Raw genomic sequence first — 15,610 nt, 5'->3', positions numbered from 1 at the left:
ACTGTATAGCGTACGTTTCGCATTCATACGATTCTCATTGTTCAGACGGTAGTTTGAGCGATACGGCGATCGGTCTGAACGTTGAAGACTCCTCGAGGAGGGGTCGTAAGAGTTCTCCCGGGAGTAAAAGCGGAAGCGGAAGTAGTAGCGGTGGCGGAAGCGCGGTGCAGTATCAGTCAGGTCTGGGGAAGAAGAGTAACAGCACCAGTCAACTGTCCGCCACAGGTAACACATCGTCACACTAGCCGTTTCTGCTAATTCCATGACTAATCGTTTCGTACGGTACATTGTTCGCAAAATTCAATAATTCGATCATTCAGTTCTATCGATAATTCAGTAACTCTATCACATTGTTCTTGCGCGATTATTAGACTACCTTCTCTATTTCTTCTTTCTGTCCGAAGCATCTAGTCAGTCTCTTTGTAAAATACCGATAGTTCATCGAGTTCTAGCGTAGCACTAGCTTAGCGTCATTAGTCAATAGACACTACGATGTGCTCTCGCTACTGCGTACCAAATTGGACTTGAATTTTGAAAGCAGTGAGCTTATTAACGTGACTGATGTCTGAGACTTTGTTAATAGAATGACTGATAACAGAAACGGAGAAATTAGGATTGATATTGGACTAATACAAGGAAATAGAACTTGAAGATGGAGAAGAACTTATTTTCACAACGAGTGTTAATGTACTACATGTATGCGTCAGAATAATAAAAAAATACAGTTATAGAATTTTGAAGAAAGATAAGATGCAGCAGAAATATCGAGGGTACACCGTAGAACAGTGATGGGCTGCACCTGCAAGGGGCACGAAGCAAGTTGCGTGCACTCGCGAGCACCGATGGTAGTCGATTTCCAAATTTATAAATTTTCAAAGTGCCACACTGTTAAAAATCGAAAATTTTGAATCTCGACCTCGTCGATGTCCGCAATGAGAACGCCATTGCCGTAATGTCTCGAGCAGTCACTTAATCTACCCATCACTGTTGTAGAAGAGCAGAAAAATCCCATTAAACGGGACAATATGTACATTCTAATCGTATTCTTGTTTTCTCCGCCATCCCTCCTCATCTCTATCCGCCTCTCTTCGACATGAACACATTCACACTTTACTTCTACCGACCAACTATCTCTCGACTGGCCTGGGGACCATTCACGTCATCGATCTGCACCCACCTGCACGATATCTCATCTTGGCGGGCAATCGTCGCTCGCGCGATCGTGTCACGGGACAACACTCGACGCGGATCATCCCGATCGATCGCTGGAACGATCGCTCTACTATTTATACGCAAAAATACGACCTCGTACAAAAACAAACTACACTTCGTATATTTTTCTACACGCACTTAACATACACGCGCATATATTTAAAAAACCACGTGTGCGAGACACGCAACTGTACAATCAACGATCTACCACCACCACAACGAACAACAACAACAATACTACTGGTACAACCAAAACAAAAATACAATATCACGTCACGCAAAAAACCATAACATACCACGTGCGTCTGTTGGTGGTACATGCGTGGGCGACGAAGGACGAAAACGGAGGCTAGGATTCGGGAAGAAGGGCAAGTCCTCGTTTACAGTTCATAGGAGCGAGGAGGTGTTGCCCGAGGACACCGCCAGCGGAAGGAGCGGACGACAACCGAGTTCCGCGAGCAGCGACGGCGAGGGTAGCGGCGACGGGGACAGGTCCGAACACCCTGCAAAATAATAACACCCTCTCATTCTTTTGTCCGTACCCCCTTTCAGTTCTTCATCCCTTATGTTCGGTGCCAGGCGTCAATGAGATTATCGCTGTTCAACAAATTTTAATTCTGCTTTTGTTATTTGTTATGGGATCTTTTGCGCTGATTACGCTGCTGTATTTTCATGGATTATATTATCAAATTTGTTTTTCATGCGTTTATATGCTGATTCTCTGGAGGTTGTTTATTCTCTGTGGTAATAATAATAGTTCTACTAATAATGATGATAATTATGGGACAAGTTTTGTATTAGAGATAACGTGTGAATTCCAAATAACATGAATGGTATTCTAATTTAGTCTGAACATCTGCATGAAATTCTATAACATATTGAAACACAAATTGATTTGTTGGACAGTGTTATACTCGGGTGCAACGTAGATTTCTTAAGAGTGAAGTTAGACCTACACTTGCTATCGATTTCAAAGATTTATCTGGAAAAACTTACAGAAGTTATTATAGTCGACTTACAGAAAATTTAAATCCATCAAAACTAGATCCAGAGAATGATCTCCATGTACGAAATCGAAAGCGAATGATCTACCCTAACTCTGGAATCTGTTTCACCCAAGAGTTGTCTCTTGACTCCTCGGTTCAAACGACACTCGTTCAGATCGTGAGAAGGATTTTCTTCGAAGCTAGGCGACCTCTTCGATATAATTACCAATGTTTGTTCGATCGACAGAGGATGTCGATTTTCACGCAGTGAGCCTTCGGCGACATATGTGAGTACAAGTTGCGGAGAGACACGGCAAGAAGAACGACAGCTAACGCGAGCGGTCTGCGACAGTTAACAAATCAGAACAACGAAACACGCAGCACATTACTCTTTAGAAAGCAGTTGCCGCTTTAGAAAGGGGAATACGACAGACGATTGTGACTATGAATTATCAGAGACTCAAAGAGTGTAATAATTACCAAAGTTAGCAAAGTTGTAAATAATTTTTGTAACTAAAATAGTCGCTAATTGATCTCCGTTGACCCCTCATGCTAGATTAGAGACTGTTTCTTCGTAAATAGTAGCGATACGTAACTCTTAGAGGAACGTTTGCACGAGTTTCCTGAGCTGAAGCGATCGGATCTTCTATCAGTTTTCTTTTTTGCGTAGAGAATATTGCAAAGCAGATTCGAAGAAATTAGTACGATATTGCATCTGCCGGGCTCAAGAATCTTACGTATTTGCTGCTCAAGTACATTTACGGGCTATTCGTGATCGTAAAATCGTATCGGATGCTGCTACCGCGGTGTCTGTTTTGTACAGCTTTTGAAATTTTGTTAGATCAAGACACGTGGTCAACTTGTTGAGACTCCATTGACGGTAGGTAAGTTGACCACGCGTTGTTATTATTTATTTATTCTTAGAAGCCGCTGTTGATACGTGCTTTGGGCGAGGTTATCCGCGCCCACTTACGGCTTTTCGTTTATTGATGTCTTCGAGCGTTGCCAGTGTTCTTATGCGCATCTCTGTATATTCTATTCTTTATAATTATTTGGACACTGCTGCAAGAATTTCGAGCAAACTTTTATTACTTGTGTAATCATTTTTATGAGATGGAAGTTCTGAAGTTTCGAAATTGCTAACTCCCAAGGGTGTAAAATATTTTTAAATTCCGAGTTCCGGAGTTCAAAAGTCTCAAGGCTTGAAAATTACTAGATCCCAACGTTCTAAAGTATCCAAGTCTCACGATATCAAGGCTTGCTATATCTCAAAGTTACAAAGTTGCAAAATTCTAAATTTCTGAAGCTTCAATCTAGAATACTAATTGCAATTATTCAACAACATATAAATGTATAAAAAGTAACATGCTGTCTATTGACTTGCAATTTTAATACACAATTCACATCACTCTGTCAACAGCAGTAATCTGAATCTATTCAACACGTTTACGTTCAGAAAGTGTCCAAATATTTATGGATGGTAGTGTATATACATACATAAGTATCAATATGTCCGTTACAGATACAAAAACGTCGTTCAATGTAGCGCATAGTCTCGTACACTTTCCCTGCGGTCAAACTTGCGTACTTACCGCGTAAGCTTACGTTTAACGTACTATTAGCACGTAAGTTTACGTTACCAGCAGGATCTGTACGAAAGACTCGCTTCGTTCGTAGATGTACGAAACGATCGAATTTTCTTAGAGTTACACTTTTGTGTACACGAACAACACGGTACATATACACCACGACACTGATCGATACTTGCGATAACCACTTAGCTGCAGCGAATTTTCGATAACAGAACCATAGATGTGTTTTACAGCCTTTCTGCCCGCTTCTCTGATTACAGGTGCAACACGACGGGCCACGATTTATGGAAACAATTTAAGTTTCGGTTCTTAATTACATGTCCTATCGTACTCTTTCAGACAACCGAGGATTTAACGCGATAAACAGCGAAATTCCCAGGTTCACTATTTAGGTATGGGCAGTGGACACAGCAGTGGACAAGGACTCCGTGAAGGTTGAAGAGTGAGGAGGTTCCTCCACTTTTCAGGTTCTCGGAGTCATAGGTGATTAGGCTTCCCTTAGTTAAGGGGAGATGTGGTCTGAACTGGGAGGGTTCTTTCTTTCAGGGGAGGGTTCTTTATAGATTTGGTATTTTGCCTTGGATTTTTCTAAAATTGGAGGGTCTTGTTATCCTTAACTAGAGGGAGCCTACGTGTTTTAGTGCACATCCTTCACCATTCCTATATTGCATAGTACACTATCGAAGTAGGACTTAGCTACTATATGACACAGCAGTATCCTTTGATATCCTTCCTCACTAACTCCATAGTACTTGGACCCATCCATAAGTCCATCCGTAACAGAGTTAAATGTGAGCTCATAACTAGTACCGACATGGGTTGCCCGTAGCAAGTTCACATCCTACTATGAACCCAATCGAGTTATCGAAATATTGTTCTCATCTAACTATTCTTACTTTTGTCTTTCATCAACGATCATTCATCGAGGTGTGCGTGTCCCGCCCGGGGCGCGAGAGTATGTGAGAATGAAAGAAAAAGAAAGCGTGGGTTTGAAATCGAAGAGAGAGAGGGAGAGAAAGAGTTAATCCGAGATAGAGATCGAAATAGAATAATCGAAAGAGAAAAAGCCGTGCGTCAACCACCTGGAGCTGGGATGAGAGAAAGGGCTGCGGCAGAACGCGGTGCGGAAACCTAAATGAAAGACTCTATAAAGCTTTAGCTGGTTGTTTCTTGTTTGGTTTACAACGCAGAGTGCGGTATCGGCGGGATCTTCCTCGGAAGTGGTAGCTCGGAGGCACGTGTCGGTTTATCGAGCCGGAAACGCAACAGCACCCCGAGCAGCATACAACGTTCCGAGGAGATTGTACCCTATCAACGCTTTGAATCCGGAAAACAGTCGGGATCGGTGGCCAGTGACACAGCCGGAAGTCTCAACTCGATCTCTAGTTCCGAAGGAAGCTCGTAAGTAGTGGCCTCCACCGACCGATTCTGCAACCGGAACTGCCGAGACTCCTTTGCTGTCTCTTTCAACTCTTCCTACTCTCTCTCTCTCTTTCTCTTTCTCTGTCTTTCTCTTCTTTCTCTAGCGGTCTATGTACAGCGGAGTCTCGCTATATGGCCCTGCACCGGGCAGTTGTGGACTGCAACTGCTGAAGTTTGCAAATTTGGGAATTTGCACGTTCGAAAATCTGAGAGGGAACTACTGAGAACTTGGAAATGAGAGCTTGAAACTTGGGAGCTCGTACACACGTTTCAGAATTCGAGAACTTGTTTTGAACATTTGAGTCTTTGATATTTGGGGATTTAGAAGAGTAGTAATTTCGAAACTCTGAAATGTAGGAAATCTTGCATGCTTTAAAGAAGTTCATGTACAAAAGAGAATTCCTTCAAGGGCCATATACCGGGACTGCGCTCCATCTCGGAAGCTATTCTCTCTCTGTACAGCAGGATTACTCGAGATTATATCGCAAAAGTTCTAAAAATTCAAATAAACTGGATTAACCCTGCTAACTTCGTTTCCACGCTCTTTCTCTATCTGTCTCCTCTATCTTTATCTTTCTCCTCCACTGTATCATTTGGGACAAATTTTGTATTGTTTAACGCACAGGAAACCCGCGAACGTGAAACGTGGATCGTTTTGTCTTTCAACGTGTGATTGAGCTGATGTGTATGCCCAGCATTGATGTACATTGTTTTGCTCATTCATGCTTTATTCCTCCTGTTTTTACTTTCCGTTCACGTTACGTCATTTTCCTCTTTTCTATCAGAAATATTCATTGCCGTTATTTTTCCAATCGTTTCACCAGAAGAACTCTTCGATCCATGTCCGGTTAATCGCGAACGAGGAAGGAGCAACAAGATATATTTGTCACGAGTGCAAGCACACGATAATAAATGTTTCGTATCGAAGTTGATTCATTTTCTTCTTTCGTTTGTTACGTTTTTACCATGACTTTTGTGTATCGATGTGATATGATGTTGTCGGTGTTATCGTCGTCTTGGCTTGTTGCTTGGCTAAATGATCATGCGTCCATTACGTCGGTACACCCTTGTATGTCTACCACGCACACACACTTTATGTATATATGTTTCTGTCATTCCGAACTTCGTCCTTATCCACGATGACCAGGGGCATTCATTTTATATGCGGTAATCCACTACACTTTTAAACGAGTGTCTACCTTATTCCGTTTGTTTATAGATCTACCCTTATGTCTGGAGAAACGCCAATACCAAACAGTGTATATAATATAGTTAAACTTGTATTACAATCGCGTGCAATGTAGGCTTTCCTCGATTAAAAGGAAACGTGAAGGACCCGATCACTAATTTTTACTCTTTTGATACCAGGAGAGGAGGGTAAACTGCAGAAAATGAGGGCTCCTTTTACTTTTAGTCGAAGTCTATGTTGCATCGCATGTATCGAGATAGGCTTCTCGGGAAAATGACGATATGAATTCCTTTTTCGAAGCCTTCCCATATCGCCATTTTCCCTGAAGATGTTCCCCAGTGTAACACATTGACGATCTACGAAACGAGGATTTCTGAAAACCATATAGAAAGTTTTGATCGTCAACGTGTTTTTCGATTTAATGATTGTCCAACTCTTGATGGTCCCTGTATCTTAATGTAAATTTCTTCCACGAAGACATTGAAGGTTTCGAAGGAAATCGAGGATCCATATGTTAATCGTAAAATAACCTTATCCTAAACTATTTCACCCTACACGATTTAGCTACCTTCCAAGGACATTAATCAGCGTATAATAATAGACGAAGGTATGCAGAAGGTAATCAATGTAAGTTTCAAAGCGATATTTTTTAATCGTGTTCTCGATTACTAACGAATAAAGCATGAGTAGCCATAGAGTCGATTCAACAATAATCAAGAAGCTGAAACCTTGGAACATGTAGCGACGATTAAAAGAAGTGATTATTGTTGAAAGGTATTTGACATGAAACTTGAGCATAGAATGGTTAGCATGCACCAACAGCCTGCTACGTTTCCAACCTTATTATAAAATTTTCTCTCTACACTATATATATAAATTATATTTACTCGCTACACTGACACTACACTCGCAGCGTGAGTTCTTCTTGTCTAAAATTGAATGAGGTGTGCTCTCTCCTTCCGCACTTCCGTCGAAGGCTTACGAGAATCGTCCCTCGCTCCTGCGAAACGATCTCTTGTCAATTATTTATTTGATCCCGACCATTGTTTCTTTCAATTCCGTTACAGTCCTGTAACGACGAAAGAATCGAAGAAAATACCGACGATTTAAGCTTAGTCCTAATTTCTATCCGTTCTTTTTATTTTCGTTTTATCTCCCCCGCCCTGCCTTGTCCTCTACCGCACCACGGATTTTTCGCAGCACTAAACGTTTCATTTTGAAAACTGCAGTTGGTCTCCCAGTCTACGAATGACAGGCGAAACTGGCCAGTTGAGAGACTTCATTGAAGATCTGGGTCCTGGACAAGTTGTGGGAAGACAGGCACTGGGTGCTCGTTGTTTGGGAGGGATCCAGTTGTCGTTGACTCAGAAGAAGGGATACCTTGAAGTGGAGGTCATACGTGCCAAAGACCTTAAGCCAAAACAGGGCAGTAAAGCGATTCCAGGTTTGTATCACTTTGTACTATTTGATCCTGAAGTTTCAAAACTGCATCCTTAACATCTTAAAGCTTGAAAGTCTCAAAAATGTCCAATTACTAAAATCCCAAACTTTCAAAGTCTTGAAGTCCTAAAATTTAAAGACGTTTACAAGCATGCTACTAACTTGCTTATAAATACTTAATGAGAGCAATGTGGCTAACTTGAACCGTTTGTACTGTCCAGCTTCCTACGTGAAAGTTTACCTGGTGAACGGCAAGAAATGTATCGCAAAAGCGAAAACGGACGCGGCAAGGAAAACGTTGGACCCATTTTACCAGCAATCGTTATCCTTCAGAGAGAACTGTCGGGGTTGCATACTGCAGGTACGTGTCTCAGAAAATTCTTAGCCGAACAATTTGTGTTGATTGCTCAATGGTCGATTTCAGGTGACAGTATGGGGTGATTACGGCCGATTAGAGGGGAAAAAAGTGTTCATGGGCATCGCGCAGATCGTGTTGGACGAACTGAACCTCAATGAGATGGTGTTCGGGTGGTACAAGCTGTTCGGCAACATATCCCTGGTCAGTGGACCTCCATCCTTAGCTTTGTCCCGTCGCTCCTCGGCCACGTCCTTAGAGTCCTTTAAAATCTAAACGATCCTTCCTCTTTACACTTAACGAAACGTAGTGCAACGTTTTAACTTTAACTCCCGATGGAAAAAATATATATATTTGAGCGCGTTTATCTATAGTTTTCTCCGACCAGAGTCTCAGTAGCTGTTCGCGAACGTTCAAGACTCTCTAGAATCGTTAAGACAAAGTTAATCGTAAGTTTGATCGTTAGAGACAGAAATTTTCCGTGGAAGTTTATCGTGGTTCATGTCCGTTCCATTATCCTCCTAACACTGTTCAACGTTCGAGAAAGATCGATCGGTGAACGATCGATCGGCTCTGAATACGGTAATGTTGATTCGACGAACGCGACGTCGATCGTAGAGGAGAGTTTGCGTGGCTATATTTGGGCAAGTGCGTTGTTGCTGAACCAAACGAGAAAAGTGTGTTTTATTTGCAAGGTGACCGCGAGAATGGGATAGTGTGAAAGGTCGTACGAGAGGACATGTGTTTTCTAGAAACACCACGTATCACATATCATGTACGGCATATCAGACGAACCGCTAGTCTGTATGTAGACTAGATGTAGAGATAGCAGCCATGTCCGGAGCGCCAGATAGTTTTAGGTACGCACTGAGATCAACGCATCGTTCCTAACTAATTCGAACGAATTCACGTGGATACCTCTCTGTAAAATTTCAACGCTGTCAATGGCAAAATAGGAATTTATGCTTGCATCAAGTTCGGAGGTGTCCACGTGAAATCGAAGGTGTGTTGTTACAAGCCCCTTTGTCTTTTACATTGAACTCTTGCCTTTTATCTAGAGGAGTGCACGACCTTTGGGACATGGATTTAATTCTGCACAATTCTACAGAATATTGAAAGTATACTTCTGAAATTATAGCGTGCAACTCTTCGAGATAAGAGAAATTCACGTCTAAAGTTTATGACCTATTGGTAGTCTAGTACCCAAACATTTCAATTCCCAAATTCCTTTTCCTAGCTTCTTCAGGGGTATTGAGCTAAGTTTATACCCGATCGGTCGTGTGCTTCCTTCGCAAATTTTCTTTTCTGCTGGTAAACCTCTTCGGTTACGAAGCGACGATTCATCGTAAATCGAAACTTCGTTGCCACCGTTTTATCTTGAAAAGATGCTCGACTTTTCTCATAACTTCTTAAGAATTGAGAAATTCTGATCTTTTCAAGATAAACCCTCTTACTCCCAAGAACATTGCTTCCAAATTGACCGAAGCAAAAGTTAATTGTATGATAACCTATCCGCTGTTTCGTGTGAATTTAATACGATGACTCTCACCTCGTAATCTTGATGTTTTTTTATTAATTTTGAACACAGGTAGACACTCTTCTAATACCGCTTGGATACATGTTACCTTGTCAAACTTTGCACAGCACTGCACCCTTTCGCTACCTCTTTCAACGATTTCATCCCAATCATATCAATTTAATGATGTATGTTGATCTTTTTCTTGTTTTTGTTCTTTTAGTTTAAGAAAAAATACAGGTAAGTTTCTGCCGTATTCGGAGTCCTCTGTTCTCTTCAATGTTTCTTCTAACAAGGAATGTTACAAAAATGGTACACGTTTCTATACCGTTTTAGCGTAATGTAGTACTGTCAAAAATATTTTTTATTCTTTCCTATTAACATTCGCTTTGGAGGGGTGGAGACAACGTTGGGGTTGAAGATCCCTCCAAAGTGGATAACGAAAAGATATTTTCGAGTTCTACATCATACTAAAAGGATATTGAGCGTGCAGTTTGTATATCCTTTCTTCTAAATATTACTAAATGCAACAAGGATCCCGTCGAACCAAATTCCAAAGTTCACCCGAATTTCCTTTTTGAATTCTTGTTTCTTGTGTACATAACGAACCGTAATTCCAGATTGATCTTCTCATTGTTCCTCTTATAACGCTTCTATGTATATTACCGGCGAAAGCAACGAAACCGAAACTGATCTGTATCTTTCTGAATGTTACTTGCAGTGAAACCGATGCGGAGGTACTCGCTACGAGTTCGACAGGAATTGCAACGTGGTGTTCAGTGAGAAAGTGCCGTACAGTGGTGACTCGATCAAGTCGAAGTGAAAGAGGGAAACAGTGAAGTGAAGTTCATACGTGACGAACACTGTGAACACGTCACGCGAACGACTTAAAAAAAGAAACGCAATTTAAATACATATATAAATATAGCCACGCGTATTTCGCGACGAACATTTGCAAAACGTTTGTACATAATTTAGGACGCTCCAAGTGTTTAACAAATCGCCCAGTGACGATTTACAATGAAAATTATTAAAAATTACGGTCGCACCAAAAACCAACCAATACAGGAACAAAACTACGAACTCGTTGTCAAAGTTTTTAGCCAAGAAATATCATCGTCAGAGCGATATATATATTATTATTTATTGTAAATACTATAACAATGATATATTATATATATATATGAATTCGCGATACGTATGCGCGCAGCTGTTTAAATGACGAACAATTGCCTTGAACGTCGCGTCTTCGTTGCTCGATTGCCCGACGCTTTCGGTCTTCTATCGATTTTTAATCTATTGGTGTAATCGGGAGTTTCCCTAGCTTCGATAACACGCCAGATACGACCAAGTAGCTTTTGTCAATTTGGAAACTAGGACATCTGGGGATTCGGAAATTTGAAAATTTCGAGATTTCACGATTCGAAAGGAATATATATTTGAAAATCTAGAAGCTTCAGAATTTGTCGAACCGAGGAAATTTGAGGTAATCGGAAAAAATCTGTAAATTTGTAATATCCCACTGGTTTGGAAGACCAGTTTCTGGACCGGGCGGTCCCGAGGTAGTTAGGCGAATTCGTGCAGGACCGAGGGTCGGCAACTTGGCAACGAGACGGGAATATCGTGAATTAGCGAATTGTTGTTGAACGTTAAAAAAGTAGCCATCTTCAACTATTTTGCATGGGAGAGCGCTTGTACGTGTGTGTGTAAGTACGAGAGAAAAGCGAATGCTAAAACTATATCGACTGTCATAATATTGTGATTCTGTTAGTTTTATTTGATTGTCGGAACCTCACGATTCAGGTGTTTACGCGTACGGGGGACACAAAGCCATGTCGTACCATTTAGGACTTTATTCTCTTTGTCGACTTGCACTCGATACTTTAAAGGAAGCTCGTTTTTTTAACGTGAATATTTACTGAGAACGAACCGCCCACAATAAATCGCGTACGAGGCAACGTGCCGCGGATAAATCGTGCCCGCTGCCGATCAATATATACGAAAATAAAAATGATAAAAAAAAATAATAATAATAATATAACGAATAACGACGCTTGTTCTCGTGAGGCGAGAAAAGCAGCGTACCTCACAATCGATTTTATATATCTCTCTTAATTCTCATGTTATGTGTTCGATCTTTGTCCGTGCATTTGTCTGGGTCACTTGTGAACACAATTCCGATGAGCATGCACGTGTACATAGATTGTCTAGCATTAAATACCTGATCGACGAACGCGACTTCTTTGTTTCTTTTTAGATTGTGCTTGCAACGTGTACATACGGTCAATCGAATTTCATATGTGATAATTCTATCGTTTTATTCGACATTGATTTCGAATTGGTGTCTACTACGTATTAAATAAAAATAAAAAGACATGATTTGAAGACAAAATTATTTAATTTCATGTTATATTTCGAGAAGTTTATTCCTCGTTTGCTGCTCTCAGTAAGGTACTCCTTGGATCCACATTAATAAAATACAAATTTCTTTCTATTTTTTCGTGAACAATTCGACGGTCTATTTTTTTACATCTCTAAACTCAAACGCTTGTGGAAATCTCAGATTTTGCGAACTTCGACAAACTCGAACTGCGATTCGTAGTCCAAGAGAAAATTTTTAAAAAGTAATTGGCGGTGTAATTCGATTAACGTTTAAAAAAAGAAAGGTTTGGTCGCGTTTACAAGAGATTGAAAAGTTCAGTTCTTTTTTACTCAGGAACAAATACGAGATACGGTGTAGAGAATGTGTAAACTTAGGAGCGAGCAAACGAAGGATCTATGGCGATTTCTAAGTAAACATTTTGCAAGTGCATGATCTTATATTAGTGGACACTTGGGACGACTAATTAACCACACGAGAAACTGTAAACTCTGTATTAGTGGATAACGCTCTCGATAAACTCCGACGAAAATATAAAAGACTACGAATTATGTAACACGTTCAGTTTGTAATATGCCGGTTACACGCTGCTGTAAGACTCTTCGTGAAGTTTTATCGCTTTAGAAAATATTTCCGTTCAAACCTTGAAATTTTTAATTAGAAATATCTTACAATATTTTTTCTTTTAATATTAAGTGAAATTGTATAATTTAATAACTATTACAAAATTTTGCGAAAGAATTTCACGAAGGTCTTACAGTTGCGAATTACTAACGCTTACGATATAAAATGCATACCCTATACAAAATGTAGGACTTTCATAATTAGCCGGTGAAATTCCAAAAAAAAAAATGAAAAAAAAAGAATGAAAAAATAATGGGAGAAACGGGTTTGTTTTTTATACATATCGGTAATCTGGAGATTAACGAATGTAGAAGTTTCTTGGGAAAATTGAAAAACCGGTGAACAGGATGCAAACGAGTGATAAACTCCTTTTCTTTAGTGGTTTCAATCTAATTTCTGCCTTGATTTTCTTCGCAATTTTTTTTTAATAAATAAAATTTTTCTGTATTGTATACTGTATTAATTTCGTAATGTACTACAAGTTTAATTTTTTGAACTATATTTTAAATTAAATCGAATTGAATCATGTATTATAGCATTCGCTACATGTACCTACCATCCACGTAATTCATACCAATATTTTTATTTATTTTACCCAGTGAAAATCCAAAATCCTCAGTAAATATATTCCTCAAATTATAGCATATTCTTTCACGAATTAAAATTCTGATATGAGTTGAATGTAAAAAGTATTGAATCTCGTTAGAAATAAGGCGAAGAAAACCAAGGTGATGTTCGTTTAATTTTCACACTCTTGCCATGCCCATTTGTACATAGGCATGCTCAATCTTAGGATCGAACACGCATCGTGAATCACGTATATATATATACATATACATACGAATAGTATTAACTACGAAAACCAACAAATTAATATCGGACTTTGTACCTATATACTTATTAATTAACTTAAACGAAGACGAAGAAACGGTTGGAGGGAAACAAGAAACTTTCGAACAAATAATATAATATCGAGTCGTATAAACACACGGGTGAACGGAGGAGAAAGAGGGGTAGGGGGAAGGGGGAATACTAACGTCAAACAAAAACCGAGTACGAAAAGAACATAGAAAAAGTAACTGATAATACAAATCTGCACGGGATGCAAAGAAAAAAAACTTCGAGAGCCAAGGGGTACCACTTTTGTCAAATTTAGAGAGCCAATTTAGGTTTACGATTACGATATAGGGTGTGCGAGATAGAACGAGTGCGAGAATTTAGCGAGTAAGAGAGAGAGAGAGAGAGAACAAACAAACTGAGGGAACTGTCAACGATTTCTTTACAATGAAAATTCATTACTTACTTGAAACTTCGTAGTCGCGACTCTAAACGATGTGTAGCGTCGAGTGTTCCTGTAATCTTGCGTCGAACGGCCACGATCGATTGCCTGTCTTCAATTCGTCACCTTTTTTTCGCATTTTTGTTCACCAAATTACGAAGAACCGCGCACAAAACTACGTAAATCGAACGTACGATCGTTTGGACGAAACTCAGGAATCCTCGTAGTCTTTTCCGATTGGACAAGCCCTCGGTCACGTGACCGTGACGTAATAGTTCACGCGGTTCCCGCGCGGATTTGGCGCGAAGATATCGGCGCGCGCATCGATCGTAAGATCACACGAACACTGACTGTCGGGAATGCATCGTTCCGTTCTATGCGCTCGACGATTACACACACGGTTTCTAATTTACGCCACGCGACAAACGTCCGGATTTATTTTGCAAATACGGAAGGGGAAGGAGTGCGGGCGAGAGAGTATGGGTTGACACGAGAAAAAATTGCGTCTTTTTCGTTAACAAAATGAAGAACAAATGAAGAAATACAATGGCGAAAAGAATTTAAACAGTACGATTAGACGACGTTCCGTGAAAAAAAAAAAAAAATAAACAGAACTCGACCGAGAACTCCTCCGATTTTTTCTTAATTTCTTTTTTCCTTCTGGAAATATGTCCAGGATCGATGCGGATCCTCGACGCGAAACCGTTTTTAAAAGTAGTTCTGTATATATCCGCTGGGACGAACCAGTCGGTAAGAAGTTGCGAGGGAAGCACTGCTAACGATTCGAGGAGTTCATGGCGGGATCTACGCGGAACGATTAATATAAAGCGTTAGTGACTGTATCCAGTATAATATATCTGATAAAAGATACCCCCGATGCCAGACATGGCGTGTGACAATAAAGTGATTCAATGATCTCGTCGCATTTCAATCGCAGCCACCTTTCACGATTCACACAGGCACACACTTATATACACATCTCTACACACACACGAGAGACACACGTGCATATAGACATGTATATTTTAACGCGAAGAAAATAAAAAACGAGAATGGTTTTTTTTGTAAATTACGAAGAGAGACAACACCGCCGGAAATATTCAACGATCACGATGTATAAAAGAAAGTATCTCATCGTTTTCCGATTACTCGTTACTCCGCTGTTAATTGATAATGTCAGTAATATTTTTAACAAAATAAAGCTACCTTATTCAAAGCTGACCGACTGACTTTTCAACTCGCGAACTTTTAATACTCCCCATTGATTTAATTACATTTAGAATTACACGAATCATTCTGATTTTCGTACTGATTTAGTTATTGCATGTTTCTAAATTTTATATAAATACGCACTTCAGAAGTAGCATTGTGTCCCTCTAGCGACGACGAGAGACATTACGGAAGCTTCTCGAATGCGTAGGCTTAAATGACAATATTGCTAGCAGAAATTTGTATAACTTGTAGACTTAAATATGTTATTCATGAATAATCATACGTCATTTAATAAGAATACAAAAATTAAATTACTACATAAGAATCCTTGTACTACTGAAGATAATATAGAGGACTTCCTAACTCTAGGTCGATTCAAATTTAGCGCGACAACGAAAGAAGT

At 39.9% G+C, this 15,610-nt stretch overlaps 1 protein-coding gene across 15 annotated transcripts in view; it reads left to right on the top strand.

Moving 5' to 3' along the window:
- The window catches only part of Rim (Rab3 interacting molecule), an 86,233-nt gene extending 71,017 nt beyond the window's left edge, over nt 1-15,216 (top strand). For 13 of the 15 annotated variants that reach the window (XR_013037277.1, XR_013037275.1, XR_013037273.1 and 10 more), the window contains 6 exons: nt 46-225; nt 4,981-5,191; nt 7,631-7,845; nt 8,063-8,202; nt 8,266-9,056; nt 10,434-15,216. Coding sequence is in view for 1 of the 15 variants with exons in the window: in XM_076528929.1 (XP_076385044.1) it covers nt 46-225; nt 4,981-5,191; nt 7,631-7,845; nt 8,063-8,202; nt 8,266-8,400; nt 10,434-10,436 (884 nt within the window). In the remaining 14 variants the exon portion in view is untranslated. Of the gene's footprint in view, nt 1-45; nt 226-1,547; nt 1,705-4,980; nt 5,192-7,630; nt 7,846-8,062; nt 8,203-8,265; nt 9,057-10,433 lie in introns of all 15 variants that reach the window. The other 2 variants (XR_013037276.1, XM_076528929.1) reach the window with 2 other exon arrangements.
- Nucleotides 15,217-15,610: the final 394 nt, after the last annotated feature.

Source organism: Megachile rotundata, chromosome 2 (genome assembly GCF_050947335.1).
Source record: "Megachile rotundata isolate GNS110a chromosome 2, iyMegRotu1, whole genome shotgun sequence".
Classification (NCBI taxonomy): domain Eukaryota; kingdom Metazoa; phylum Arthropoda; class Insecta; order Hymenoptera; family Megachilidae; genus Megachile; species Megachile rotundata.
Note: the sequence above shows the minus strand (reverse complement) of the source record. Positions and strands in the feature narration are given on the sequence as shown.